General features: G+C 43.4%; 1 protein-coding gene across 2 annotated transcripts in view; it reads left to right on the forward strand.

Moving 5' to 3' along the window:
* Positions 1-27,887, forward strand: part of CASQ2 (calsequestrin 2 (cardiac muscle)) — a 77,530-nt gene that overhangs the window by 38,545 nt on the left and 11,098 nt on the right. The window contains exons 4-8 of one of the 2 annotated variants that reach the window (XM_011933092.1): positions 786-897; positions 6,004-6,077; positions 12,018-12,148; positions 13,569-13,614; positions 21,155-21,209. In XM_011933092.1, coding sequence (XP_011788482.1) covers positions 786-897; positions 6,004-6,077; positions 12,018-12,148; positions 13,569-13,614; positions 21,155-21,209 — 418 coding nt within the window. The remainder of the gene's footprint in view (positions 1-785; positions 898-6,003; positions 6,078-12,017; positions 12,149-13,568; positions 13,615-21,154; positions 21,210-27,887) is intronic. The other variant, XM_011933093.1, reaches the window with a different exon arrangement.

Here is a 27,887-nt window from a genome sequence, read left to right on the forward strand (position 1 = left end):
TCTCAAAAAAAAAAAATAAAATAAAAATAAAAATAAAAAAATAAAAAAGAAAGAAATATCATTTGCAACTATACAGATGGAATCGGAGAACATTATGCTAAGTGAAATAAGCTAGGCACAGAAATACTAATACCACATGTTCTCACTTATTATATGTGGAATCTAGAACACAAGAACTCAAAGAAGCAGAGAGTAGTTACCAGAGGCTGGAAGGGGGCCGGGGGTGGTGGGAATGGAGAGATGATGGTCAAAAGGTGCAAAGCCTCAATTAGATAGGAAGAATAAGATTTTCTTCTTTGACATATATTGTACAGCATGGTAAATACAGTGAATAATATGTATTACACATTTCAAAATCGCTAAAAGAGTAAATTTCAAATGTTCTCACCACAAAAAATGATGAGTATTTGAGGTGATGGATAAGTTAATCAGCTTGATTTAATTATTTCACGTATTTATAGATCATCGCAACACTTTATATCCAATAAATACATACAATTATAATTTGTCAATTGACAAATAAAAATAAATATTTTTTAAAACTGGCAAAAGGAATAGGTTGCCCCCACCAATCATCTCACTCTTTGAGTTAAGGTCTGTTTCTCAGAAGGTACTGCTGGTATGCTCACTGCAGGACTGTGGGGAGAATGGAATAGATATTTTAGGCACCAACCACAAAGTCTGCTACAACTTCCCTCCAATGTACTCTGTTTCCCCAGTGAAGAAGGAAATCTCTTGTTTGAACATGTGTGTGTGTGTGTGTGTGTGTGTGTGTGGCATTTCAGCTAATTGAAGACCCAGTGGAGATCATCAGCAGCAAACTGGAAGTCCAAGCCTTTGAACGCATTGAGGACCACATCAAACTCATCGGCTTTTTCAAGAGCGAGGACTCAGAATGTAAGTTGTCTGCCAACCCCAGCCTATGAGTCTAAAAGCTAGATTCCAAACAAGCTTTGTCAGTTTACCCCAAAGGAGGATGGGTCTTCAGCATCTCCTTTGCTGGTAGAATGGAGGTTAGAATCCTTCCTGAGCCTAACACAGTGGAGTACATGTACAAAAATTGTACGAAACAGTCAGGAAAGCTGAAAGAATATTAAGGTGGGGACAGGTCCTCTGGTTTTAAAGCAGACTGAGTGTTCTACAAAAGAGAGAAAAACCCTTCTCCACTTTTCCTGCCTACCCACCTCCCAGTCGGATTTTCCCCTACAATGGGACAAGCAATGGGCTGTCTCCCTGGCATTGGCAGCTCCTATGGTCACCAGCTGGAGAGCTTTGCAGTCAATTGGAAAGCATGAGTGGAAAATTGGGGTAGGAATGGGCTTAGCAGCAGCTACAGAATGTGAAAAATCACTGGCCAAGCCCACAGCTGACCACCAAGGTCAAGCTGCCTGTCATAGTGCAGCCACACCCTTGGGCATATTCCCTTTGAAAGCTTTGTGATCAGGTTTTGGGTGGACACAGGACCTATGATAACATCACCACAGCCCGTATAGGGATGCGACGGTGGTGGAGTGAGTCAGGAAGAGCAGGGAGAAGGGACCAGGAGGAGTAAGCACTTGAGTACTGTACATATTTAAAAACTGCTTTGGCAGCATGGCCCCAATGAGGTAGGCTTTTTTCTGGTATCTCAGCCTTGGAGAGAGGAAAAGCATTAGAGGGGGTGAGCACAACTCTGGTAACATTCATACAAGTAGGAAGTGCAAATGTGGGCTGCTTATGACTATTTCTGGGAACCCCAAAATATTCTGAAATTGTTTGCAAACCCATTTCTTTAAACAGTCTGCCTACTAGCATCCTTAGTCACCTCATCAACAACCCTTTCCTTTTCTGTCTCCCATGTCCCGACTTAACCCTCTTTTCATTTGCTTCATTAAAACCTGCATTTACTGTGCTTAAAATGAAAGTGCTAGAGGGAGGTGGCTAACCAGGGAGATTTGCCCTAGTTCTTCTTTAGGCAATTTTATTTTAGTTCGTACATTTCCATATCAGTCCTGACTACTCTGGGGTGCTTCTCCTGCCCCTTCCTTTTCAGTTCCTCTGTCTCAATTTGTTTCCATCTTTATGTTCCTCTATCCTCTTCATCCATGTAGCTCAGGATGGCAGATAAGAGGGAAGCAAAACCAAGGTTAGGATAAAGAGCACACCTTTCAGTACCCTTGGCGTCTTCCCCCGCCTAGGTGAATCATCATAATAACACTATTTAATTAACACATTTCATATGCCAGAGCCTGTGCTAGGAGCTTATATGGATGCCTTAATTTCATTCTCAAAACAAGCTTGTGAGGTGGTTATCATTATTATCTGCATGTTAATGACGATGAAAGGATGGAATAGAAAGGTGCAATTAACTTGCCCATTATCACATGGCTAGTATAGTGTACAAAGTAATATGAAATATATTACATATTGCATTGTAAAAAAATTTCCAATTTAAAAAAAAAAATTGAATATGAATCTTATGCTTGCCTAAAGAATATAGCTTTTTTTTTGAGACCTAGTTTTACTCTGTTGCCCAGGCTGGAGTGCAATGGCATGATCTTGGCTCACTGCAACCCCTGCCTCCCGGGTTCAAGTGATTCTCCTGCCTCAGCCTCCTGAGTAGCTGGGATTACAGGTGCCCGCTACCATGCCTGGCTAATTTTAGTATTTTTAGTAGAGACGGGGTTTCACCATGTTGGCCAGGCTGGTCTCGAACTCCTGACCTCAGGTGATCCACCGGCTTCGGCCACCCAAAGTGCTGGGATTACAGGCATGAGCCACCGCGTCCAGACTGCTCTTTCTTTGACTGATGAACATTCTTTTTTTGCCATTGGACATAATTCAGATAATTCCATCTCTAAAGTGTCCTTCAAGGGCACTTAGTTCAATCTGACAGCTATTGCTTTTACTTTCATTGACAAATATAATGTTCATATTTCTTATAATAATTTGAATGAATTTGAAAGGATTACAAATCCTAGTTAAATTTTTATATCATCAATATTTCAAAATAAAAATGAAACTTTTCCTTAGGAATACACAGATACTGCTCTACTGATATTAATAATCATTCTTAAAATTTAATAAAATTGCTAGTGAATCATTTTAACCTTTTTTTAAGGTTGAATTTTTTTTTAAATTTATAGACTTTGTTAGTACATTACATATTTCACGTAGTCCTTGCAATTTTCAATTAAGTACATTCACGTAGGTGTTTAGCAAGGTCTAGCCTTTTTTAAAACCAATAATGATTCCTCAAAATATTTTCAAAGTAAGTATAATTCTTAGTATATTTTAAAATCTACTTTTTAGCTGATAAACTCTTTGTAAAATTCTTGCCCAGTTAGCCCACTTTAGGATGAAAGAGCAGGGAGAAGTCTCCTGAACCCATTTCTTCACCAAAAGCTATAAAGAGAAGGAGTTATACAGGTTTGAATGTTATTGGAGTCACTTTTTAAAAATAACAACCTTTTTGTGGAATGCAGATTCACAGGCAAACCTTTATATGATGACCTTTTTCTCTGAATAAATATTATTTGATTCTCAAGATTTTCAGAAAGAACTTGATGCAAAGCCTTTACACCTCCTTGTCATTGTAGCTGCACTATCAATACATGAACTTGGACATTCAAAATCTGACTTCAGAGTTTACACACTTAACTGTGTATTGAATTTATACACTACAACGTTTATACATTTAATTGTGCACACTTATCTTGCGCAGTGCTTTCAGAATCTATTTTGACATGTTTATCTACTTCTTTGAATGTTTCATCCTCAACAACTTGGTTTGGTTCTTCTTTGTAAGACCAATGATATTATTCCAAGCATTTCTGGTCAGCGTTTCTAACTGGTGCCATCAACCACACCCAGTTACTAAAATCTGTGACACTAATATCCAGTATGCACAACCCTGAGAGAGGGGGAAGAAAGGAGAGAAAATGCTAAGATAAGCTTGTAGTAAGCTGGAGGCTGGGAACTAAATGTTCAGGAGCCTATTCCAGAAGCCAAAGAGTCATCAAAGAAAGTGGGAGGGGAGTCTGACTGGAAGGGACCAGGAACAGGTTGGTCAAGAGGCAGGGAAAGCCTAGACATGACCTGAGTTCCAACAGAGTAGAAAACAAGAGGAGGCTTCTTGGAAAGCAACTGCTGTTTGGCTGAGGCTAAAAGTCAAGCTACATTTTGAATCACCTGTCCGGAGGTCACCTTGCTTTATTCTTAGTCTTAAAGTGATGTAGACCAGCTCTCCAAGAGAGGAAGGGAGGCTCCTGACACAGGCCTAAGCCATTCTTTCCACCAGGGTGAGAGTTCATAGAGGGGAGGAGAAATTCATCAGGGACATGGGGATTGGAAAAGAGGGGACAGAGGATTCTGATAGAGCCCATTGCTGCTTTAGACACAGATGGCTTAGGTGTTGCTTTAGCCATTCTACTTCCTTACTTTCACTCCATTCATTCTTCAAATGCTCTCAGCTGGCTGGGCGCGGTGGCTCACGCCAGTAATCCCAGCACTTTGGGAGGCCGAGACAGGTGGATCACGAAGTCAGGAGATCGAGACCATCCTGGCTAACACGGCGAAACCCTGTCTCTACTAAAAAATACAAAAAATTAACCGGGCTTGGTGGTGGGCACCTCTAGTCCCAGCTACTCGGGAGGCTGAGGCAGGAGAATGGTGTGAATCTGAGAGGCAGAGCTTGCAGTGAGCTGAGACCACGCCACTGCACTCCAGCCTGGGCGACAGAGCAAGACTCTGTCTCAAAAACAAAAAAAACAAAAAAAACAAAAAAAACAAAAAAAAAAACCACTCTCAGCCATCTTCTCACCTCTACCCAATTCTCAGCCCCAGCTATGAGGTTACAGGATATCTTTTCCGACTACCCACTTACTTTTAAGAGGACAAGTTAGTGTGAGTGTGTATCAGTATGTGCAAGTATTCTCATGGCTTTCCAACCCCTCTCTCACCTGTGCTTGCAGCACTCACCTCTGTGGTAACAACTATCACACTGCATTTTGATTCTTTAAAGGATCCATAGCCCTCGCTAGGCTGAGAGCTTTGGAAGATCAGTATCTTTGTCTTATTCCTTTTGGGATCCTCTGAATTCACATTATTCTAGAAAAAATTCGATAGAATCTTAGTAAATTCTGCATGGTCTAACAAAGCCTTATACTTCTGATGGTTAAGGGAAATGGAATTCCATGAAATGGAAAGAAGTTAATCTTGTTAAAAATAAATCACAGGCTCATTGACTCTCAGGCTTACAGCATTTATTCATAACCACCACCACCACCACAATCACCATCACCCTCACAACTAAGGCTTGAGTACAAGTGTCTTTCCCAAGTAACTCCCCAGATGGACCAAGGTACAGCACTCCCACACTCACCTGATGTCATACTGTCTCAGCCAGTGTGGACTCAAGTTTGAGACCATAGTGAATCAAGGGCTTAAGTTTAAGAAATACTCTTGAGGCATCAGAATAAAGAAGAAGCCTTTAAAATGAAAAAAGGGGAAGAAAAGTAGAATTCAGCAACAGGGGTACTTCCATTAAGAAGTTTAAAATACTTCTGTGGTGTCATTTGTGATTGAGGTTACTTTACACAGTGAGATGAATTTCCTTCTTACTTAGGGCTCATTTATTCTGGCAAACTGCACTGTCTCTAGAGGGCATGATTATAAGTATCAGTGAGTTAGAGTGAAAGGCCTTTTTATTTCGGTTTGGAGTTTTACACATCTTTTTCTCTCTCTTGCCCTCCCGGTTCCCTCTGTTTCCTGCTTTCTACCTGCAGTTCATAAAAGTGTGGTGAAGGGGTCTTCTCTTGGACGTTTGAATGCCAGTCAATTCCAACTCCTTGTGGGGAACTATGGGTTTAAATAATATTAAATAATACCTATCTAAATAATATCTGCTAAATTATTATCCCGTCAGGATTAATTGACTTTTTACTCTCTACATCATTTAAAAAGAAGATTCTTCAGTGTGCATCTTGAAAATGTCTCTCCCTTCATCTTTATTTTTCCCCTTAGACTACAAGGCTTTTGAAGAAGCAGCTGAACACTTCCAGCCTTACATCAAATTCTTTGCCACCTTTGACAAAGGGGTAAGTACCTACAAAACCCCAATGTGAACAGTTTTGTAGGCATGAAGAATTAAAGTTTGAACTTGCCACCACTGTTTCTTTTCTTGTAGCAACATTAATTATCCTCCCTTGCCTCTTTCTCTAGAAGGGTTAAGAATTATATCACTAAATCACTATTGGATTTAAGATGAGTACAAAGATGACTAATTCAGAGGATGTAAGAATATTTTTAAAAATATCCAAGGAAAAGTGATGGCCCACCCTTATCTTCTCATACACTGAATTGGGAAGTGTGTGGGCCCAGAGTGTGCCAGCCCACTGAGCCACTGCTTCCTTTTTCCTTAGCGGGTATCCTCTCCCTTTCTGGGGTTGCCTACTTCCTCTTCTACTGGGTCAGGATGGGGAGTAGAATGGGAACTCCTCTGTGATGAGTTTAAGCCAGTGTTCTGTAAAATACAAGAGGAAGCCAGTGAGCTGGAGCAGAGAAGGGGCATGGTGGGATGGGACTGTGTTCAGTTCTTGTAGATGATGAACCACTTCTGTGGACGTGGCCTTGTCTTCAAGCCTATGATCCAGAAGAGTGATCTATAATCCAAGTATTATAATCTAAACTTGAAGAATGTTTATTCTAATTAGTTGTATTATAGTTGGGAAGGATCTCGAGCAAGAATATTTTAAAAACTATCATGTATTAAGTGTCTGTTATGGGCCAGGTGCCGTAACTCACACCTGTAATCCCAACACTTTGGGAGGCTGAGGGGCATGGATTGCATGAGCCTTGGAGTTGGAGACCAGCCTGGGCAACATAGTGAGACCCCCATCTCTACAAAAAATACAAAAATTAGCTGGGTGTGGTGGCACACACTTGTGGTTCCAACTACTCGGGAGGCTGAGCTGGGAGGATCACTTGAGCCCAAGAGGTTGAAGCTGCAGTGAGCTGTGATCATACCACTGCACCCCATCCTGGGCAATGGAGTGAGATCCTCTCTCAAAAAATAAGAATATAAAAAATAATAAATTCAAAAAAAATTTTATGTACCAGAGTCTGTGCTAAGAAATCTCTTTGTGCCAGAGTGTGTGCTAAGAAGTTAACATGGATTTTCTTACTTCATCCTCTCAACACTCACATAAGGGAGGAATTAGTATCCTCATTCTACAGAGGATGAAACTGAGATGCTGAAAGATTAGGTGATTTTTCTCATGGTCATGTAGTTACTGAGTTGAGACACTTGCTATAATCTCAGACCAGCCTGACTTCAAAGTCAGTGCTCTGTCCTACTTTACTCCAGAGAAAGAAGCAGTATATGCAAACTGCGTGACTGGTGTTTGGCACACAGGAAGCATTCAGTAGTAGTTAGCCAGCTATGAGCACCATTATTCATAAGAAGGCAGTCATCTAGGCCCAGGAAGTGGGAGGCTTGGATAGGATATTAGTAGAGAAAGGGAGGAACAGAGAAGCCGAAACTGAATCCATTACTGACATATGGTTCTGATGGAACATTTGGTTCTGATGGACTAGGTGTGGCTGAAGTGGCTCCTGGGTAAGAATCCAGCTGAAAGGAAGAGAGAGGCAGGCCAATTAATTTGGCCAAGCAACAAAGCCTTAGTTTTTAGAGGGGTGGTTCAGCGTTGAGCTCAGTGTAGTATCTGTTTGTAGAAGTGCCTCCTAGTGCAACTGTATAGCTTCTTGCCTGTGGCCCATGAAAAAGATGAGGTCAAGCTATGATTAAAAATTCAGAGAGATGCTTTTTTAAAACTCTGTAGGACACTGAGTCATAAGTTCCAGCGTTCACGTAGCCTTGTTGGATTTCAGAACATTTAAAAAGACCAAGGCACACAGAGCGGAGAGCACTGAGAGGACTCTGACGCCATTTGGTGCTTAAGAACTTGCACCCATCAGGTGGGGTGGAGAGGTTGTCCAAGGGGAGATGGTGGGGTTCAGAAGGCATGACTGCACCCAGTAGAGCCTCAGTGGTGTCCAGCAGGGAGTGCTAGGACAGAAGAGGGGAAAACTAATAAGTGTGAAGTGGCTGAAAGGACCTGTTTGTACAACACACCCTAGGGAATCTCAGAGAGACCTGGAGGTGCTTTGTTGAGGTCTGAAACCAGGAGAGTCAAAGGACAAGAAAGCACTAATGCAGTTACAAAAATGCAAAAATCAACTGGCACTAGCGAAAGTGGACGTAACAAAAAGATCTGGCCATTGATGAGGTGATGAGAGAAGGTCTCAAAATAACTTAAGACAGCAAGTCTTGGCATCAAGACAGCAAAAATTATGAAGCTACTGAAAACATTAGGAAATCTAGGAAGACGAATCTATTGAGAGACATGAGATGGAGTTATGAATTCTGTTTTCTAAAAGTTGGGGAAACATTCAACTGGAAATGTCTTTAGTTAATTCAGTCATTCATTCACTCAACAAGTATTTATTGAGTGCCCTTTACGTGCCAGGCACTCTTCTCAGTGCCAGGGACACAGCATTGAGCAAAGCAGATTCCTGCGCTTTAGAATTTAAAGTTTAGTGTGGGAAAGAGAAGATGGAAAGACAGAAAATTACGAAGTAAACAAACCAATAAATACATCATGTGAGTTGCAGGACTGTAAAGAGGGTGAGATGTCACGGCTGCTGATGTAAATTTGGCGATCAGTAGTTCCCAACCACTATCCATATTAGTATCCTCTGACAAGCTTTTAAAACCATTAGTCTCTGGGTCCCAGCCCTGGAAATTTTAATTATTTAGGGTTGTGGCAGTGTCTGGGAATCTGCGTTTTTGAAAGCCTCCCAAGGAATTAAAAGGGTGTTCAGGTTTGGGACCAGTACTGATCCATTGATACTAATCCTAAATCAAGCCACAAGAAGGCAACCTCTCTGAAGAAGCAGTTAGAGCAAGAAAGTGTCAGAGGGCCAAGGATGGTTCCACTCTGCTGTACCTCACAGCCTGAAAAATATCAGTTCTTATAATCCCACAGCCCCTCCCACTGACCTGTTCCTTTCTCTGTCTGAGTGAACAATGAGATGAAAAATCACTTTCTTTTTAAAATCACACTGGAGCCAAAGGGAGCTATGACTAAACAAAGTTAGTGGAGAAGATAGATGTTGGGAAGACCTAAATTTAGTACTGGCAAAAACCACTACTTCTGGCAAAAACTGCGACTACTCTTGCACCAACCTAATACTTGAGTTGGTTTCATTGGCAACAACCAAACTGGCTTGCGAACTGGAGGAAAAATGACCTGTATCAAAATTCATACACATGCACTTGTCAGAAAATCGGCATTGTACTTTGTAGTTTTCTTATCTTTGTTAAAATCTATTACAACTAGTTAATAAATAAAAGCGTGAAAGAATTCATTTTTATGGACCTATTTGGTTCTTAATAATATAATTCATTCTTATATAATGGTAATAACCATGAACCAGATCTCCTCCTGGAATAATGCCTTGGATTCAGGAGGCCCGACTAAATACTTACTGAATAAATGGATGAATAAAAGCTTCAACCAGTCAAATCCCCTTCAGTCCTTACCATCCAAGACAGGAATAATAAGAATGAAAGAGGGGGTCAAGCGCAGTGACTCATGCCTGTAATCTCAGCACTTTGGGAGGCTGAGGGGGGAGGTGGATCACCTGAGGTCAGTAGTTCGAGATCAGCCTGGCCAACATGGCAAAACCTCATCTTTACTAAAAACACAAAAATTAGCTGGGTATGGTGGCCTGTGCCGGTAATCCCAGCTACTCAGGAGGCTGAGGCAGGAGAATCGCTTGAACCCGGGAGGTGGAGGTTGCAGTGAGCCCGATACTGTGCCATTGTTCTCCAGCCTGGGCAACAAGAGCAAAACTCCATCTCAAAAAGAAAAAAGAAAAAAAAAAATGAAAGAGAGGAATTCTCTGAGATACAAGATGAGGGCACTCCATGATGGTGGTAGGGAGACAGTGAAGAGATCCCTGGGAAATTTTACTCAGCATTTCCAAGACTTAAATTAAGGATGCGACAATCTTCTCCAGCCTGGGCAACAAGAGCAAAACTCCATCTCAAAAAAAAAAAAGAAAGAAAAAAGAAAAAAAAAAATGAAAGAGAGGAATTCTCTGAGATACAAGATGAGGGCACTCCATGATGGTGGTAGGGAGACAGTGAAGAGATCCCTGGGAAATTTTACTCAGCATTTCCAAGACTTAAATTAAGGATGCGACAATCCAATATTTACATTCATAGACAGCACTGTGGCCCCAGACATTGGCATTCAGGAACTGGAGACTACCACCACCACCGGGTGGGTTTGACTTCTGGCTCTGCTCCCTCCAGATATATGATCCTGACAAATTTCTTAGCCAAGTTGTGCCTCAGGTTCATCATTTGTAAAATAAATATAATAATCATTCTTACCACATAGAAGCAAAGTGAGAATTAAACAAAGAATCAAACTAAAACACCTGGCAGCAGTGCCTGGCACATGATAAGCACTCCATATGTTTGTTATCATTACTGTTTTCATTCTGATCACTTCTCCTTTCATGGAAACAGTCTTCTGATTCCTAGGATATATAGTAAGCGAACTCAGAAAACCAGAATTCAATGTCATTTTCTAGCCTACTCTGGTTCCCTGATTCATCACCCGCTCATCTATATCACCCCCCTACCCCTGAGAAGATGGAAAAGCAGTTAGAAAAAACTCCATATCTCCCTCTCTTAAAATTAACCTGACAACAAAAAAGAAAACATGGCCTGTTTTCTTTATCTTTGAGTAGGATGCTGGAATTTCTTTCCCTTAAGTACTATATAAAATGCCTTTCGGAATATAGTGACCTGGAATTAATAGCAATTGATGACAAAAACCATATGGATATCAGTGTTTCCTCAGAATGGACCTCCTTGTGTAAGAGCTTATGCAATACCCAGCTCCTCCTCTTCCCCAGTTAGTTGCAGCCGGCCTGGGTCATGGCACCATGGGTTACCACCACAGAGCATCAGCTCTTAGGCAGTTCCTCTTCAGCTTCAAGAGAACCACTGTTCATCCCTGTGCTTTCTTGAACCACAGTTCTGAACTAGAAAAGAATGGCATTTGGTTTTCTATAGAGCGTTGCACATTCCAGGCCTCTCAAATCATTTCACAAACAGAGGTCCTGAGTTCAGCAGCTGTGCAGGCAAACAGCAACCACTCTGCCTTGACAACACACTGAACATGTGGCTGCTTTAATCGAGAGAGAAAATGTCTTCCAGGCTATGGGCTGGCTCTCTGAGCTCCTTATCTGTTGTAAGATGAGCAAATCATCCTGGCTTACTGGGGTCTGTCCAAGTTTTAGTACTGAAAGTCCTGCATCCCGGGAAGCCCTTCCAACCAGAGCAAAGCAAGAAGGTCAGTCACCTCATGACTGCTGACAAACTGGGCAGCTCCCAAAGTCTGACAAACCACAAAGCAAGCTGGGTACTGAGAGATTTAACTGTAGGGCCAGCACTTCAACCTAAATAGCAATTAGGGTTATCAGCAAATCAAGGACAGGCTAATGAGTTGGGTTCTGATTCTGAGTACCTATATGCCTTAAGGATCTCCATCAATTGCCTATTTTATCAACATTGGTTCCATTAAAACCACACAACCCAGGATAGTAAATATGCTCCATTGGCATTTGCTTCCCATCTAGCCCTGACAAATGCAGTAGAGTGACGGTGATTGTAGAATTAAATTTCCCACTTCTCATCTCAACTGCTCCCTGCCCCGGCCTGACCCTCATTTGCTAGATAAGTCTTTTTACTTCCTATCTTTCCTTCTTTGATCACAAAAGAAGATTAGTCTAGCCAGGCCTTGGGTGATGAGTTCCTATCACTTCAACATTGAAGTTAAAACTGTACATTTGTTTTTATGTCTTTGCCAGAAAACATACACACTTATCTTAGATGGACAACACATTGCTATTCTAGACTAGCATCCAAATAAACTTTGTCTTATTTCTAATGGTTACAGGTTGCAAAGAAATTATCTTTGAAGATGAATGAGGTTGACTTCTATGAGCCATTTATGGATGAGCCCATTGCCATCCCCAACAAACCTTACACAGAAGAGGAGATTGTGGAGTTTGTGAAGGAACACCAAAGGTGCCTGAGATAGCATGCGGGGGCTGGGGGCCTGGGATCTGGGGAATGGAGAGGAGCCTCTCTGTGCTACCATTTCAGACCTGCCAAGAGCAATAACCTAGTTAGTACCTCAGCAGTACAGAACTCAGTAGTATGGCTTTGTTGATCAGTGATGACTAGCAGGGACATGATTACTTCTGAATGTAAGTCTGCACCTGCAAGCAGGGTTTGATAAATCCCTCAGTCAGCAAATCCCCTCAAAGCCAGGGCAAGATATAAATAAAATTCTGCACTAGAAATGATAGCAATTTAGTGACAGTTCCTGTATACCAATAACCATGCCCAGTGTTTTAGGGAAACTATTTTATCTAATCTCCAACCTTACAGGGTAATTATTATTCTAATTTTACAGATCAAAGAATTGGACTCAATAGTTAAGTAACTTAGCCAAAGATGAACACTCTATGCATAGGACTTCTGGGAGAGGAATGCTTCATACCACTTAGTGTAGCTCTAGCATGAATCAGCAAACCTTTTCTGTAAAGAACAAAATGGTAAATCTTTCAGGTTCTGTGGGCCAGATGGCGTCTGTTGCAACTACTTAACTCTGCGGCTGTGGCATGAAAGCAGCCATGGATCATGTATAAACAAATGGGTGTGGCTGTGTCCCAGTCAAAGTTTATTTAGGAAAACAGGAGGCCCTGGCTGGATTTGTCTCACCAGCTGTAGTCTTCTGACCCCTGCTCTTGAGGGAGGGATGATATGGGAAAAAGGAACATGGTAGTGCGCTCACTGGCTTGTCCATCTATCCTACCTGACATGTGCACATGTGTGTTCATTTTACCTGGAGTACTGTGATCGCCCTCACCTGGACAGTCCTAGTTCCTTCAGGAAGGCAGTACTTGGAGGAACAAATATTAATACGTCCAGCACTATTTGCCAATATTCGGAAAGAAATGAAACTATGAGCAAAATATAGATCCTGTCTGCTCCCCTAAATATCCCTAAGGGACTTTCAATGGATACCCCAGATGAAAAAACAAAGGCAGTTTTAACCTACAAAATCCGAGATTTCCTGTTTTCCCCCTCAGGGTTCTCATTCCAGGCCTGCTGTGGGCTCTCCGGAGTGGTGGCTATCTGTGAGGAGGGAAATGGCATCTTGCCCTGGGAATGAGCTGACCCTGTGCCCTCTGACCCATTGTTTGTAACAGACTTTGTAATCCTTGGATCAGTGGGTCTATGAAAAGGCTGAGTGGCTTAGGCCCAGCTTGCTGTCTGACACAGCAGAGTAGACCTGGTCTGTTTCCTTAGGAGATAAGTGGGTTTTTAGGGTTCTCCATGCCTTAAAGGAACCAGCTTCTCATTTTACATTTCACGATGCTGTGGCTGCCATATCTGCCACAGTGACCCCTACTCAAGGAAGCTCCTTTATTTTTTCCAGACCCACTCTACGTCGCCTGCGCCCAGAAGAAATGTTTGAAACATGGGTAAGAAAGAGGCAAATTCTCTTTGCCTTGTAGAGATGAGTATAGTCCCCAAGAGCAGTGCTTCTTAGATTAAGTCCCTAAACTCAAACCAAGCTTTATTTGGCTGAGGTGGATGTCTAGGTGAGTATTTGAAACACGGACAGGTTGGGTATGAGGGCTCATAACTGTAATCCCAGCACTTTGAGAGGCTGGGGTGGGGGATCACTTGAGTTCAGGTGTCCAAGAGCAGCGTGGGCAACATAGCAAAACCCTATCTATCTCTACAAAATATACAAAAAGTAACCGAGCATGGTGGCATGTGCCTGGAGTTACAGCTACTTGGGAGGCTGAGGCAGGAGAATTGCTTGAGCCTGGGAGGTCAAGGCTGCAGTGAACTGTGATCGTGGCGCTGCACTCCAGCCTGGGCAACAGAGCGAGACACTGTTTTAAACAAAACAAAACAAAACAAGACAAAAATATGGACAACATCATGCTCAATTAAAACACAGTTCTTCATGGATCAATCTAAGCCTCTTTGGTACTACTCACTAGGCAAAATTGCTCTTAGTTCATTTCCCACACTGACTATAGCTTCTGTTCATTGACCACCAGAGCCGCACAGTAACACAGTGGAAGGGACTCAGGCTACAAAGTCATAGAGACGGGTTCAGGTCCAGAATCTGCCACCTAGTAGCTTTGTGTCCTAAGTCAAGTCATGTGGCCTTTCTGAGCTGTCTAAATTTCCTTATCTAGAGTTGGGACTTTTTATAAGGATGAATGATATGAAGAGTTCAGAATATGGTAGCTGTTTTTTAAAAAATATCAACTGAAGGCACTGGCAAGCAGCTGAGCCAACTTGTCCTCTAGGTCTGTGTCATGGATAATATGTCAGGCAGCTCAAATAGTGTTAGATGGAGGGCGTTGGAGATAAACCCCCAACCCACACCTCAGCTTTGTACAGAATTTCATAAATAACAAAGGCTGTGGAGCATTTTTCAAAGCATTTCATGCATCCTTTTATTTGGATCTTCCAATAGCTCTAGAAAGTGATGTAGAAGAAGTATTATTAATTAGTTGGGCATAGGGGGCACACCTGTAGTCCCAGCTACTTGGAAAGTTGAGGTGGGAGGATTGTTTGAACACAGGAGCTTGAGGCTTCAGTGAGCCATGATAATGCCGCTGCACTCCAGCCTGGGCAACACAGCAAGACTCTGTCCCCCCAAACAAACAAAAACCAAGTACTATTTCAGCCCCATCTTACATAGTCAGAAACTGGTGCTCATACAGATTAATCACTAAAGGACACATAACTAATAACCATTAGTTCTTGGAACTTAAATACAGGCCATCTGGAGCCAAACCTGGTGTTCTCTGCAGAATGCCTCCCCAGAGTGACTACGTCCCCACAAGGGGCCATTTGGGGTGAGGGATGGGGAGGAGGAGAAAGGAATTAACACGGAAGTATTTATCTATTAAATTCTTTGAAGTGATGGATGAACAGAACCAGGGAGTAACTTGACACTGTTTTACTGGTCTGTAACTTACTTGGATGTTTGAAGGTAAAGCAAACATTTCACAAGATACCAAAGGGTAAATAATCCGTTCCAGAGGCTTGGACTATTTAATAACAACTCAGCACAATAGAAACAAACTTTCCTAACATTTAAACCTTTCAAAGATGTTAAAACGGTCTTATCGCTAGGCATAGTGACTCATGCCTGTAATCTCAGCACTTTGGGAGCCCAAGGTGGGCAGATCACTTGACGTCAGGAGTTCGAGACCAACCTGGCCAACATGGTGAAACCCCATTCCTACCAAAAAATACAAAAATTAACTGAATATGGTGGCAGGCGCCTGTAGTCCCAGCTATTTGGGAGGCTGACGTAAGAGAATCACTTTCACCTGGGAGGCAGAGGTTGCAGTTAGCTGTGATTGCACCACTGCACTCCAGCCTGGGCAACAGAGTGAAACCTTGTCTCAGAAAAAGAGTCTTATTAATATATTTTAAAATGGTGATAGCAAAAAGGTATAATAGTGCTTTAAAATAATATTTTTTTAAAAATATTGTTTTTACTTTTTACCCTAAAATAATTTCAGATGTACAAAAGTAGTACAAAGAATTTAATTATCTCTTCACCTAGATCTCCCAAATGTTAACATTTTACGATGCCTTCTATCTACGTAGATACATAGAGAGATAGATGATAGATAGAGAGAGAGAGAGAGAGTTATCAAAATCAGGAAATTAACACTGATATAATAAGTCTCTTACCATTATTCAGATTGGCCAGCTGTCCCACCAATGTCCTTTACTGCAAAAGAAAAACGTCTCTGTTTCCTGGCCCAGGATCCAATCCAGGATCCCACACTTGCATTTGCCTATGTTTCTTTTTCTTTTTCTTTTCTTTTTATTTTTTTTTTTGAGACAGATTCTCCCTCTGTCACCCAGGCTGGAGTATAGTGGCTCCATCTTGGCTCACTGCAGCCTCTGCCTCCCAGGTTCATGTGATTCTCCTCCCTCAGCCTCCCAAGTAGCTGGGATTACAGGTGCACACCACCATGCCTGGCTAATTTTTGTGTTTTTAGTAGAGATAGGGTTTCACCATGTTGGTCAGGTTGGTCTTGAACTGCTGACCTCAGGTGATCCTCCCTCCTCGGTCTCCCAAAGTGCTGGGATTACAGGCGTGAGCCACCGCGCCTGGCCTGCTTATGCTTCTTCAGTCACCTTTAATTTGGAACAGGGTCTTGGTCTTTGTCTTTCATGACACAAAATACCACTTTAAATTGAGAGTCATTATTGATGTTCTCTTCTGCTATGGCTTTATCTTCAGTTTTTTTCTTTTTATTGTCTTTATTCCTAAGAGGCACATCTCAATTACCTAGGTTCTAGGAAGGGAGGGAATATAACACTGTGGACCCCTTCTCCCAGGTCTTTCCTTCCTGTCACAGCAGGATCACACCCAAGACCATGGTGTTTTGTAGATGGGGAGCGTCTGTCCTCACATATCCCACACTGCTGCAGAAATACTCCCTGTTGACACGTTAGAGGCAGATGTTCAGACAGGAAGTTCAGTGTCTGGTTTCATTGGAACTCATTCTCTCCTTTCTTTTCACTTAATGAATAAGATAAAATACAGCCTTTTGCAATAATATAAAATAATGGTGATGGCTCATATTTTCCACATTAGTGAATATTGAATTGTTCTCTACTTGGGGAAGAGCAGTGCATTGAATTTAACCAGGTAGAGAAAAGGGCAACTGAAATGGTTTATTTCTTCCCTCCCCATTCTGGAACAGCCTCATGACTTACCCAGGAGCCCTAACCAGACCTAGTCAGCCCCTCATTCAAGTCTCCAACTAGAGAGGGAAGGCAGGACAGGCCCCTCCAGTGTCACCTTTGTTTCCTTGAAAGGGAGAAACAAAAATCAGTGCATCCAAAGGACCTCTGAGGAGCCACTTTCCATACCTCCTCCTCTCCCTGTGCCCCTAGCAGGTCACTGCTCTGAAGAGTGGCATCTCTGTGGGCCTCATGGCCACAGCAACTTAAACCACAGATGTGGCTGTGGAAAGTGACCAGCTATTGAACTTCAAAGTCTTTGTCTCTGGCCAGGCAATGTGGCTCATGTCTGTAGTCCCAGCACTTTGGGAGGCTGAGGTGGGCAGATCGCTTGAGTCAAGGAATTCAAGACCAGCCTGGGCAACATAGCGAAACTCCGTCTCTGCAAAAAATACAAAAATTAGCTGGGTGTGGTGGTACGTACCAATAGTCCCAGCTACTCGAGAGGCTGAGGCAGGAGGATCCCTTGAGCCTGGGAGGCAGAGGCTGCAGTGAGCAGAGATGTGCCATTGCACTCCAACCTGGGAAACAGAGTGAAACCCTGTTTCGAAAGAAAAAGAAAAGTCTTTACCTTCAACATCCACTTCCCCAGACACTGAGAAGTATTTAAATAAGATGGGAAAGCCAGCTAGGACTAAAACAACTATTGATCTTTCTCTCTCTCTAATTGTACAGGTTTTTAAGATGCAGGCCATAGAAAATACATCAAATATGATTACTAAAGAAACTGGTGCCTGGTAATATTTGCTGTGTATACATTGGAAAGCTATTTATTTATTTTAAATACTCAAAGAATGTCAAGCTGTCAAAAAGAGACCCAGTGCTGATCTGTCATTCCCCTTGGAGATCTCACCCTCCATCTAGCCAAGTGGCCCGCTAGAGTCCTGGGGAACTGCCCACAGGGAAGGAGAGTCAGCAGTTTCTTCTAAAAGAAGCCTCCCTCTATTGCAACAGCAAAATACTTTCAAGATGGGGTCAGAGACCCCCAGACAAGCATCTAGGTCACTCCATTGCACCTTAAATAGGGAGCCGGCTTATTTTAACCGCATTTTTTCTTTGCATCTCTTCATTCAACATGAGAACAAACATTCAACAGAGACTGGAAGGAAACTGAGTAAAATATTAAGTGGTGATATATGCGGTTGGTAGTTAATTGATACACATAGTTTCTTCTTGGTATACCTAATATTTTCTAATTTTCTTCAGTGAGTAAGGTTTTTATTGCCATACTCCTTTTTTGAGTCTATAGGCATTAAAAAGAACCTCTGTGCTAAGCAATGAGGTTATAAAAATGAACATTGCTGTCTTGTCTTAGGAGCTCAGGTTGAGTAGATGAAATAGTCTCAAGACATATAACGCCAACCCAGTATGCTCACTGCTGCAACAGAGGGGCATACAAAGTGCTGGGGGATCCAAAGGAAGGGATTCACTGAAGTTACTCCAAAATCTCCAGTTCTTTGGGAAATCTGGCACTCAGTTACTTTATATACAGGTCTCTTTCCAGCCTCTTTCAACTTAAGAGCCATTGATGCAAGTTTGCAACATCTTCTGCAAACCCTGCAGGGAGCAATAAATTCATGGAGCCTGTTCTGCTGGTGGTGGTGAGAAAGAAAGAGTATAGGTTCTGTGGTCTGAATGTTTGTGTCCCCCTACAAATTCATACATTGGAAGCATAGCCCCCAAGGTAACGGTGTGAGGAGATGGGGCCTTTGGGAAGTGATTAGGTCTTGCGGGCTCAACCCTCACGTTGCGATTAGTGCCCTAATAAGAGAGGCCCCAGAGAGCTAGCTGGTCCCTTCCACTGTGAGGATACAGCATGAAGTCAGTGTTTCTGAGTCAGAAAGCAGGCCTCGCCGGACACCAAATCTGCCAGTGCCTTGACTTCCCAGCCTCCATAACAGTGAGAAATACATTTCTGTGGTTTATAAGCTACCCAGTTTTTGATATGTTGTTATAGCAGCTTGAATGGACCAAGACAGTGGGCTTTGGGGCCAGACAGAACTGGCTTGAATCCCCCTTCTGTCACTAGTAGTTCTGTGGCCTTAGGTAAGTCACTTTGATTCTTCAAGCATTCAATAAGAGTAAGACTTTCTTACGAGATTTTGAGATAATGTTCTTACAAAGTAAGTACGGAAAAAATAGCAAATAGCAGATATTGTTGCCACTTTAATAATTGTTATTTTAAGGCATAATCCCTTCTTTCAGTGAGCTTGTCATCTAGTTGAGGAGGGAAGATTCATGTGATTAAAAACAGAATTTCCAAGACAATGTAACCTAAAGACCAAAAGAGAGATCTGAGTAGCAAAGGCTGTGAGATTCAGAGAAGCCCTGGGGGTTCCCAGCCCTGAAGTCAGCACAGCTCTTCCTCCCCTGTGCAAGCTGGGTTCTCACTGAGTAAGCCCGACTTGCCGGCTTGCCCATGGGTTCCTACTCTGCGAGTTTATTACTTGAAAATGCCTGGCACCTAAGTCTGGCCTGCTTCCTTGTAGATGTGGAACACAGGTCTGCGTGCTGAATCTTTGTGACGCACAGAGACAGGCTCTTTCCCTTAGTGACAGTGCTCCCTCCAGGGGTCATCTTGGGTCTGGGGAGTGACAGCCATATTATGAGCAGCCTCCTAGAAAACAAATATGGATTCTTAATTCTAAAGCCAATTTCCAAATGCGTTCTAGCAGGGCACAGAGAAATGAAGCCTGCTTCACAGAGTTAACAGTGCTCCCTCCCATCTGATGGCAGGGGACAGAGACACAGGCTAGCCTGCTTAATGAGAACTGATTGGGATATTCTGTCTGGCGATAATAGCAAATGTAAAACACTGAAACCTCGGACTCCCCTTCTGGTTGCTGTCAGATTTGTGTAATAAGCCGGCACACACAGGCACACACATGCGTATATCTGTAAAATTAAATTCCCCAGAGAATCTGACCAAGGCAATGCCCACTCTCTTGTTTTTAATAATAATATTTTCCATTTAATCTTTCTTAGAATTTGTGGAAGTTTTGTCCATTCCAAACTCAAAGGAAAAAAATTAGCATTTAGATAGGATTGCACCAGCATTAAAATCAATTGAAATGGAAACAGAGATCACGGGAAGGTTGAGACGCCTGGAGGTTTTTCCATAGGATGATTCTGATATGACATTCAGAGTGCCCAAAGCATACCTCTCCCCATGTCTCATCATCAGTATGCACTCAGCTTTGTCCCCAGGTGCCTCTTTCTCACACATATTCCTCTCCAAGTCTCCTGAGAATCACATTTGTGACAGCAGAGCCCCTTCCAAGCTCCAGCTCCTCTTTCTCCAGAAATAATCATTGCAAAGGAGACACAAGGCATAGAGTCCTTGCTTCCAGGGTGTAGAGACATGAAATGCCCCTCGTTTGCCCCATAGACTTAAAATACTCTCTTTAGGTTCTTCTTCCTGCCCCTGCCCCCACAGCTATACCCACTTTTCTCAATCACACACCCTCAACTTTCCCTACACTCAAATTCCAGACAATTCCTGCAGCCTCAGAAATGTGTTGGAGGCCTATACTGACTGGGCAAGGACTTCAAGGAAGTTACCTAGAGGTCGCAGACAGCAAAGTGTCCCCTACACAGTACATGGGTTCCGTAGGCAGGGACCTAACAGGGAAGCTCAACCGTTGTCTGTGATTCTTGTGTGAACAACACCAGCCCACATCCTAATTGACCTCAATGATTCTTGTCTGCCATTCATTTGGGGATAGTTTCAGGATCTGTCCACAGCATTCAGAAGCCTCCATAATCTGGTGCATCACTGACTCTATCTGCCAGTGGTAGATAGAGACCGACAGCTGCTTTTACTGAGCTGCCTCTAGAGCCATTGTTGCCCTCAGATCTCCTCATAAACCAGACTCATGTTGTTTTTCATTTTGCCTTTTGCTGTTGCTCTCCCGGAACCACCAGACCACAGGAGTGAGGCTTATTTAGTGCTAATGTCTTGCGTGTGGTTGGTATTTTCCTGTCTTGCAAACTCATTTATCTGAGTCCCTGGTCCAAACCCTATGCATTCCTGCCAGTTGCTCCTCAGCATTCCTTCCTTAATGTGAGCCCCACTGTACTCCTCTGTGCCTCTGTGTTCATCCCCGCTTCCACACTTCTCCCTACCTCTCTTGTTTCCATTCCAGCTTCTGAGTCCCTGTCCCAGGCTCAGTCCTTTGTATCCCTCCAGCTGGAAGTGTAACTTTGGATTCTTTTCTCATACAGGAAGATGATTTGAATGGGATCCACATTGTGGCCTTTGCAGAGAAGAGTGACCCAGGTAGGAAATTTTCAATCTGCTCTTTCACAACTTTAGCAAGAACTGATTTCTCACCTTTGTCAGCCCTCACCTTTCTCTTCTCTCACGTCCCATCTACAATGCAACTGCAAGATATTGGGCACCCCCTGGTGGCACCCATTAAGTATGGGTTTGTTTTCAATTGTGTACATGGCTAAGAGAAGAAAAGGTGTGAACAAATTTGAATGTTATAGACTACCAGGCTCCGACACTGCTGCACAGCAATGGACCAATACACTGAGTCAGTGGGATTTGCAGCAGAGAAAGAGTTTAATAATCGCAAGGCTGCCAAACAGGTAAAGGGAGGGATTCTCAAGCCACAAATCCAATTCTTCAAAGGGCTCTGGGCAAGGGTTTTTAAGAGGGTCATGGAAGGTGAGAGCCTGGAAAATTGGGGTCATCGATTGATCTGGGTAAGAGGATGAAATCATGAGGATGTGGAAACTGCATTCTTCCATAAGTCAGCTCCTTGCTCAGCCTTTTAGACCAGCTGATGTCAGTAGTTTTATTGGTATGCAGAACCTAAAAGAGAAACTCAAATGGAAATCTTATTGTATTAGTCAGTTCTCACAATGCTATAAAGAAATACCAGAGACAGGGTAATTTATATAGAAAAGAGGCTTCATTGGCTCACAGTTCTTCAGGTTGTGCAGGAAACAGGGCAGTATCTGCTTCTGGGGAGGCTTCAGGGAGCTCTTACTCATGGCAGAAGGCAAAGCAGGAGCAGACATCTCACATGGCAGGAGCAGGACCAAGGTGGTGGGGAGGTGCCACACACTTTTATATAACCATATCTTGTGAGAACTCACACCAAGTGGGGCATAGTGTTAAACCATAAGAAACCACCCCCATGATCCAATCATCTTCCACCAGGCCCCACCTCCAGTATTGGGGATTACATTTGAACAGGAGATTTGGGTGGGGAACACAGATTCAAACCATATCACTTTTAATCTCACCATGTCTTAAATTTTATCTATAGAACAGAGAAGGGACAATGAGTCTTGTGACAAGGGCTACATTATCCTGGGGTAGTACACAGTAACCAGAAGTGGGCCAGAGGGAAAGCCAGCTTCACAATGGCTGCTGATGGTGTGGGAAGCCTAGCGGGATTTTATTTTTTTCTCCAATTGATTTTATAAAATGCTTTTGGAGATGCTTTCAAGAACCTCAAATATTCTGCTTTGCTGCCCAAACATAGAAAGGTACACTGGGCACTGGGGGAGCTATTAAAACATACCAGCTTTACAGGGTGTGTGTGTGCTTGTGTGTGTGTGTGTGCATGTGTGAACTTCTGTTCACATTAAAAGTTTATTTACCAATTTTGTCATCGAGCCTATATCAACCACAATTCTACCTGAAAATAGGATAAATGTATACTTTGGTCCATAAAATATTGTCTGTGCTTAGGAAATGAAGTAGGAAACATTCCCCTAAATAATGAGAACTGGGGAAAATGAGCAGCTTATTTTAAAAGTGCAAGATGACCCTGCAAATGAATTTGTAACTTTGTTTTTGGAACTTGGACAGCTTTTCTCTGGTTTCATTCTTTTCAACACCAGTGGAGAGTGAAGTGCAGGCAAATTAATTTTGCAGGTAGCAATTTCCTATGGCAGTACTCTGTGAGATAGAGAGTCCCCAAAAGAAAGTGGAAGCACAGATTCTGAAGTGCGTTTTGGAAACCCTGAGACAATCCAGAATGTAACCAAAGACAAGGGAATGTGGACTTTCATGGTACTTGCTGGGGACCTCAGTCTGTTATATACTTATAGGGAGAGATCTAGAGATGGTTTCACTGGACAGATCAGGAAACAACCATTTGGAGAAGTTAAAAAAAAAAAAACTGCCCGAGAGAACACAGTTAGTGGTAGATCATGAAGGGTGAACAGATCTCCTTGTTCATCAATATATAGCTGATTCTTGCACAATGTCTTGACACATGGTAGGTGCTCAATAAATATTTGTCTGGCAGATAATTAGAGAGTTAGATGACCAAACAAGACCAAGCCCCAAACTCTTCACTGGCAGACCAGCTTTTCCTTCCGTTTTTTGGCAATACACTAGTAGCCTCCATAGTTTCTTATAGAGTGAAACCCACATTTTCTATCATATAATTTGTAAAATCAAGATATAATCCATATACCGTAATAGTAACCCTTTTAAAGTGAAGATTTCAGTGGTTTTTAGTACATTCACAAAGTTGTGCAAACATAATCAGTATCTAATTCTAGAATATTTTGAAAAACAGCCATTAGCAGTTACTCCCATTTCCCTCTCACCCACCTCTGCAGGCAGGAATTACTTACTATCTCTACGGTTTGCCTATTCTGGACATTTCATATAAATGGAATCATTTACTATGTAGCCTTTTGTGTGTGACATCTTTCACTTAGCATGATGTTTTCAAGATGTCCCAATGATATTGCACATATCATTCCTTTTAAGGGCCGAATAATATTCCATTGTATCAAAACCAAATTTATGTTCTGAATTATCTGAGCACTCTGTTGGCTTTTTCATTTTTCAGCATGATCTAGCCCTTGTCTCCACCCCCTCAAAAAAAGCCAGTGTGGTTTCAGTGGGTTTTCCACAGATTCTGGCCACCACTCTGCCCCGGAGGAGCAAATAGCAAAGGAAGCCAATTGCCTAAGGTTTACAAGCTATAATCAAACAGAATTGGACCCCTGGTGTTATGTGAACAGAGATGCAGTTGCCATAGGCAGCAGCCTGCTGGCCAGACTCCAGAGGGCTCCTTCCCCACCTCACCTGCCCCCTTCCAGGATTGTGGGGAAGCCTGTCTGGCTCTTTGGAACAATAGAACAAAGAGGCCTCCCCGAAGTTGCAGGAACCTGTTTGACCGAGATTGCTGCTGTAATGAATCCAGCTCCAGAAACTACTTCCACCTCCTCCCTGCACAAATATCCCTGGGCCTGAAGCTGTGCCTTTCCCCAAAAGAGCCCAAGCTGGGGCTTGTACTGGGAAGCTGTAAGCATGCACTGAGGTGAGGGGAGAGGGAGGGATAGGAGCTCTAGAAGCATCTTCTGTGAGCGAGGGCCTTGCCACTCAGGGTTGGGAGAGGGAAAGAACTGTCTGTGAAAGTCCCTGACTCTGAATTTGTGGTTAATCAGTGATTTACCTGCAGAGCACTGATGTGTAACCTGGGGCAATGGGCCTGACTGCAGGACTAGGAATTTCATTCCTGCAAACAGTCCCTCTGCATTTCTTTGCTCTTGCTAATAAGTTAGACGCGGCCTTTCGCCCCAACGAAACACCTACCCCACCAACCCAAGGAAGAAGATCATACATTCGGGAAAATAATACAGTTCTTCTTAAAGAGCTAACATTATTGAGGAACTGTGCTAGGAGCTTTATGTAGATGACCTTATTTAGCACCTAAAGCCACTCTGTAATATGTGCATGATGATGATTATTCTAGTATCAGATGAGGAACGTGAGTTTTAGAGGTTAAATAAGTTGCCCAAATCACTCACTGTACCTAAGCCAAGATTCAAATTCAAGCAGGCTGTCTTGACCTCTAAATACATCATGACTATGAGGGAGATGCTGGTGATTGTCACTTACTGTGTACTTATATGTACACAAGAACCCCATGAGGAAGGCATTATTTTTATTACAACTGAGGAAGCTGAAGCTGAGAGAGCTTACCTCACCGGGAAGCATAAAGTTGGAATGACGCTGAGGACATCTGGCTTCCCAGCCCACACCCTTAACCACAAGGCCCTGCCATAGAGTTACATGAAGTCGTCAGGGTAGCAACTCTGAGTGGCATGTAAGTCTGCAGCAGGGCCTTGTGCTAAGTGATAATTTGTTCCTCCTTCCTGCCTCTCTATTGCCCTTCACCATCTTCTCCACCTCCAACATTTGAAAGACAAGAAAGCGGAGACCCAGGGCAATGCAATGGCATGTTTGAGATCACAGGGTTATAGGAATAGTGGAAAATCGAGCTTAGATTTCCCAAGGGCCCCTCCTGTGCACAGTCCACCCTATCACACCAACTCCAAACAATGCCCCAGCCAGTGCGGGCTCTGAGCATGTACAGTGCTGCGTCATGTACTAGGGAAGGGGGCACGAGCAGGCAGAGCAGGGGGAGGTGAGAAGAGTGCAAAACCACCTGGAAGCTTGAGAGCCTAGTCACTGAATAAAAGTCCGGCTTCCTCCCACTGTCCAGGTTTGGGATCTAAGATTATACAGCAGCAACAACCACACGTCCCAGTGATCCAGCTGCCCCAACCACTTTCTTCTCCCAACAGTTCTGACATGACCCTCATGGCCAAGAACTGGAGTTCACCCCTTGTAGAAAGCTGAGGGCAGGCAGCAACCCTGTACTCCCACCCCCACCTGCCAGGAGGCAGGGTCTGCTCTCCTGGCCCTAGAGCCTAATCACTGGATCTTATCCCGTGCCCTCAGGCAGGCCTGGCTGGGAAGGACGTTTCCTAGCAGAGCCGCTCGTCTGACAGGTTTGAAAATGAACAACTCTCTTCCTCACCACCCCTAGATGTATCTGTGTCAGGCTGACATCTTCTTTATAACATGTGATGAAAGATTTGCAAAGCGGCATTTCTACATGAGTGCATGCTGAATTGATATCCTCAAAGGGCACTGGGAATATTAGCGCTAACAAGCTGGAAATGCAAGGACAGGCTGCTGTCTGCGCATGTGGAACAGAATTAGTGATAGGCCCTGGAAGGAATGTCTCCAAGCTCTGTTCCATACAAGCTTCCACTGCTTCGGGTTCTTGTAAAAATATTTTTGAGACCCATTGTCTCAAGTAGGACCACTAACTGCCTCTTTGAGCTTTTGATTTTAAATTTGGTTTATCAGATGTAACATTTGGTTCTTTCTTTCTTTCTTTTTCTTTCTTTCTTTTTTTTTTTTTGAGACAGAGTCTCCCTCGATTGCCCAGGCTGGAGTGCAGTGGCACCATCTCTGCTCACTGCAACCTCCACCTCCCGGGTTCAAGCGATTCTCCTGCCTCAGCCTCTCGAGTAGCTGGGATTAGAGGCATGGGCCACCACACCTGGCTAAGTTTTGTATTTTCAATAGCCTCCCAAAGTGCTGGGATTATGGGCATGAGCCACTGTGCCTGGCCTGGTTCTTGTTATGTGTTGAATGTTATTCCAAGCACTTAACAAGTATCAACATATTTAACCTTTGCAACAACCCAACGTGTTAGGTGCTGTTTTTATCATCTTCCGCGGTGTACAGATGAGAAAATAGAGGGACGAAGAAGTTAAATAATGTCCCCAGCTCACATGGCTAATCAGTGATAGAACTGGGATTCAAACCTAGCAGTCCAGCCCCAAGTCTGGGCTCTGTAACCACCAGCTTAAGCTTCTCTTCATCACAACACCATGTCATTTGACTTTTTCACCAATTCCGGGATCTTAGGGCCAGAAGACAGGCAGAGAAAGAGGGCTGTGGTAAGGAGTGGTGGCGTATTCACATGTCTCAAGTGCCGTCTCACAGCCGTGGGGTCCAGACAATGTCTCCTGTCCTACGCAGATGTTTGGCTCTCACAGGTGGCTTCTTGGCAATTCCATCCTGTGAGAGGAGAGCTCCCGGCCTTGTCTGTCCCTCTGAGGTTTCCCAAAGGGTCCAGTTCAGATGCTGGGCTGCTTTTTGAGAATTCCATACTTAGCGAATGAGCTCTGGCCTAGAGACCAATAAGGCCTTTCTGAGAGAGGACCTGTCCTGTACACCCTTGTGTCTCAGCCCCTGGCTCTGGGCTTAAGATGTTGTGGGAACTCAAATTATACCTGCCTGATGAAAACAAACAAACAAACAGAACCCTTACGCCTGTAATCCCAGCACTTTGGAATTGCAGGCAGGTGAATCACAAGGTCAGGAGTTCGAGACCAGCCTGGCCGACATAGTGAAACCCTGTCTCTACTAAAAATTCAAAACTTAGCTGGGCGTGGTGGCATATACCTGTAGTCTCATCTACTTGGGAGGCTGACACAGGAGAATCATTTGAACCCAGGAGGCAGAGGTTGCAGTGAGCCAAGACCACACCATTGCACTCCAGCCTCAGTGACAGAGTGAGACTCCATCTCAAAAACAAAAACAAAACAAAACAAACAAACAAAAACCCCTCCCGTCAAAGTAGTGGAAAAAAAAAAAGCCTTGAAATGATTAACAGTGTGATGGGAGTGGAGGAGAAAAAGGAAGAAGACAGAGGAAGTCTTTATGAGGCCCTTCTGCCTGTGTCTCCCTACACACTTTACCCAACCCACAGGTTGAGAGCATCTCATTATATCAACATGCCTGAGAGGTCATGTGGCTGCTGTTCTCTCCACTTTCAGAGGAGGAGACGAAAGGGGAGTGGTTAAGCGACCTGTGCAAGGTCTTTAAACTCCAGACCCAGTGCCCTCTTTAGACACAACCTCTAAGCTCTGTGGTTCCAGCCCTGGCCATTTATCTGTCCACCTGCCACAGAAGTAAGGGCAGGACCCCACTCTAAGAGCTTGGCCCTCCCAAGCTCAGGCCTCTCCTCACAGGAGAAGAGACCCTGAGGCCCAGAACTTCCCATGGCATGGAGTCAGGAGGGGTCCCTTTCAGTGCCTTTGTGAAGTGAGCACAGCCAGTGTGCTGGGGGCCTGTACACTCCTAGGCCGCTGCTTGGTCTGAGACACATGAGCC

Source organism: Colobus angolensis, unplaced genomic scaffold, assembly GCF_000951035.1.
Source record: "Colobus angolensis palliatus isolate OR3802 unplaced genomic scaffold, Cang.pa_1.0 Scaffold124, whole genome shotgun sequence".
Classification (NCBI taxonomy): Eukaryota; Metazoa; Chordata; class Mammalia; order Primates; family Cercopithecidae; genus Colobus; species Colobus angolensis.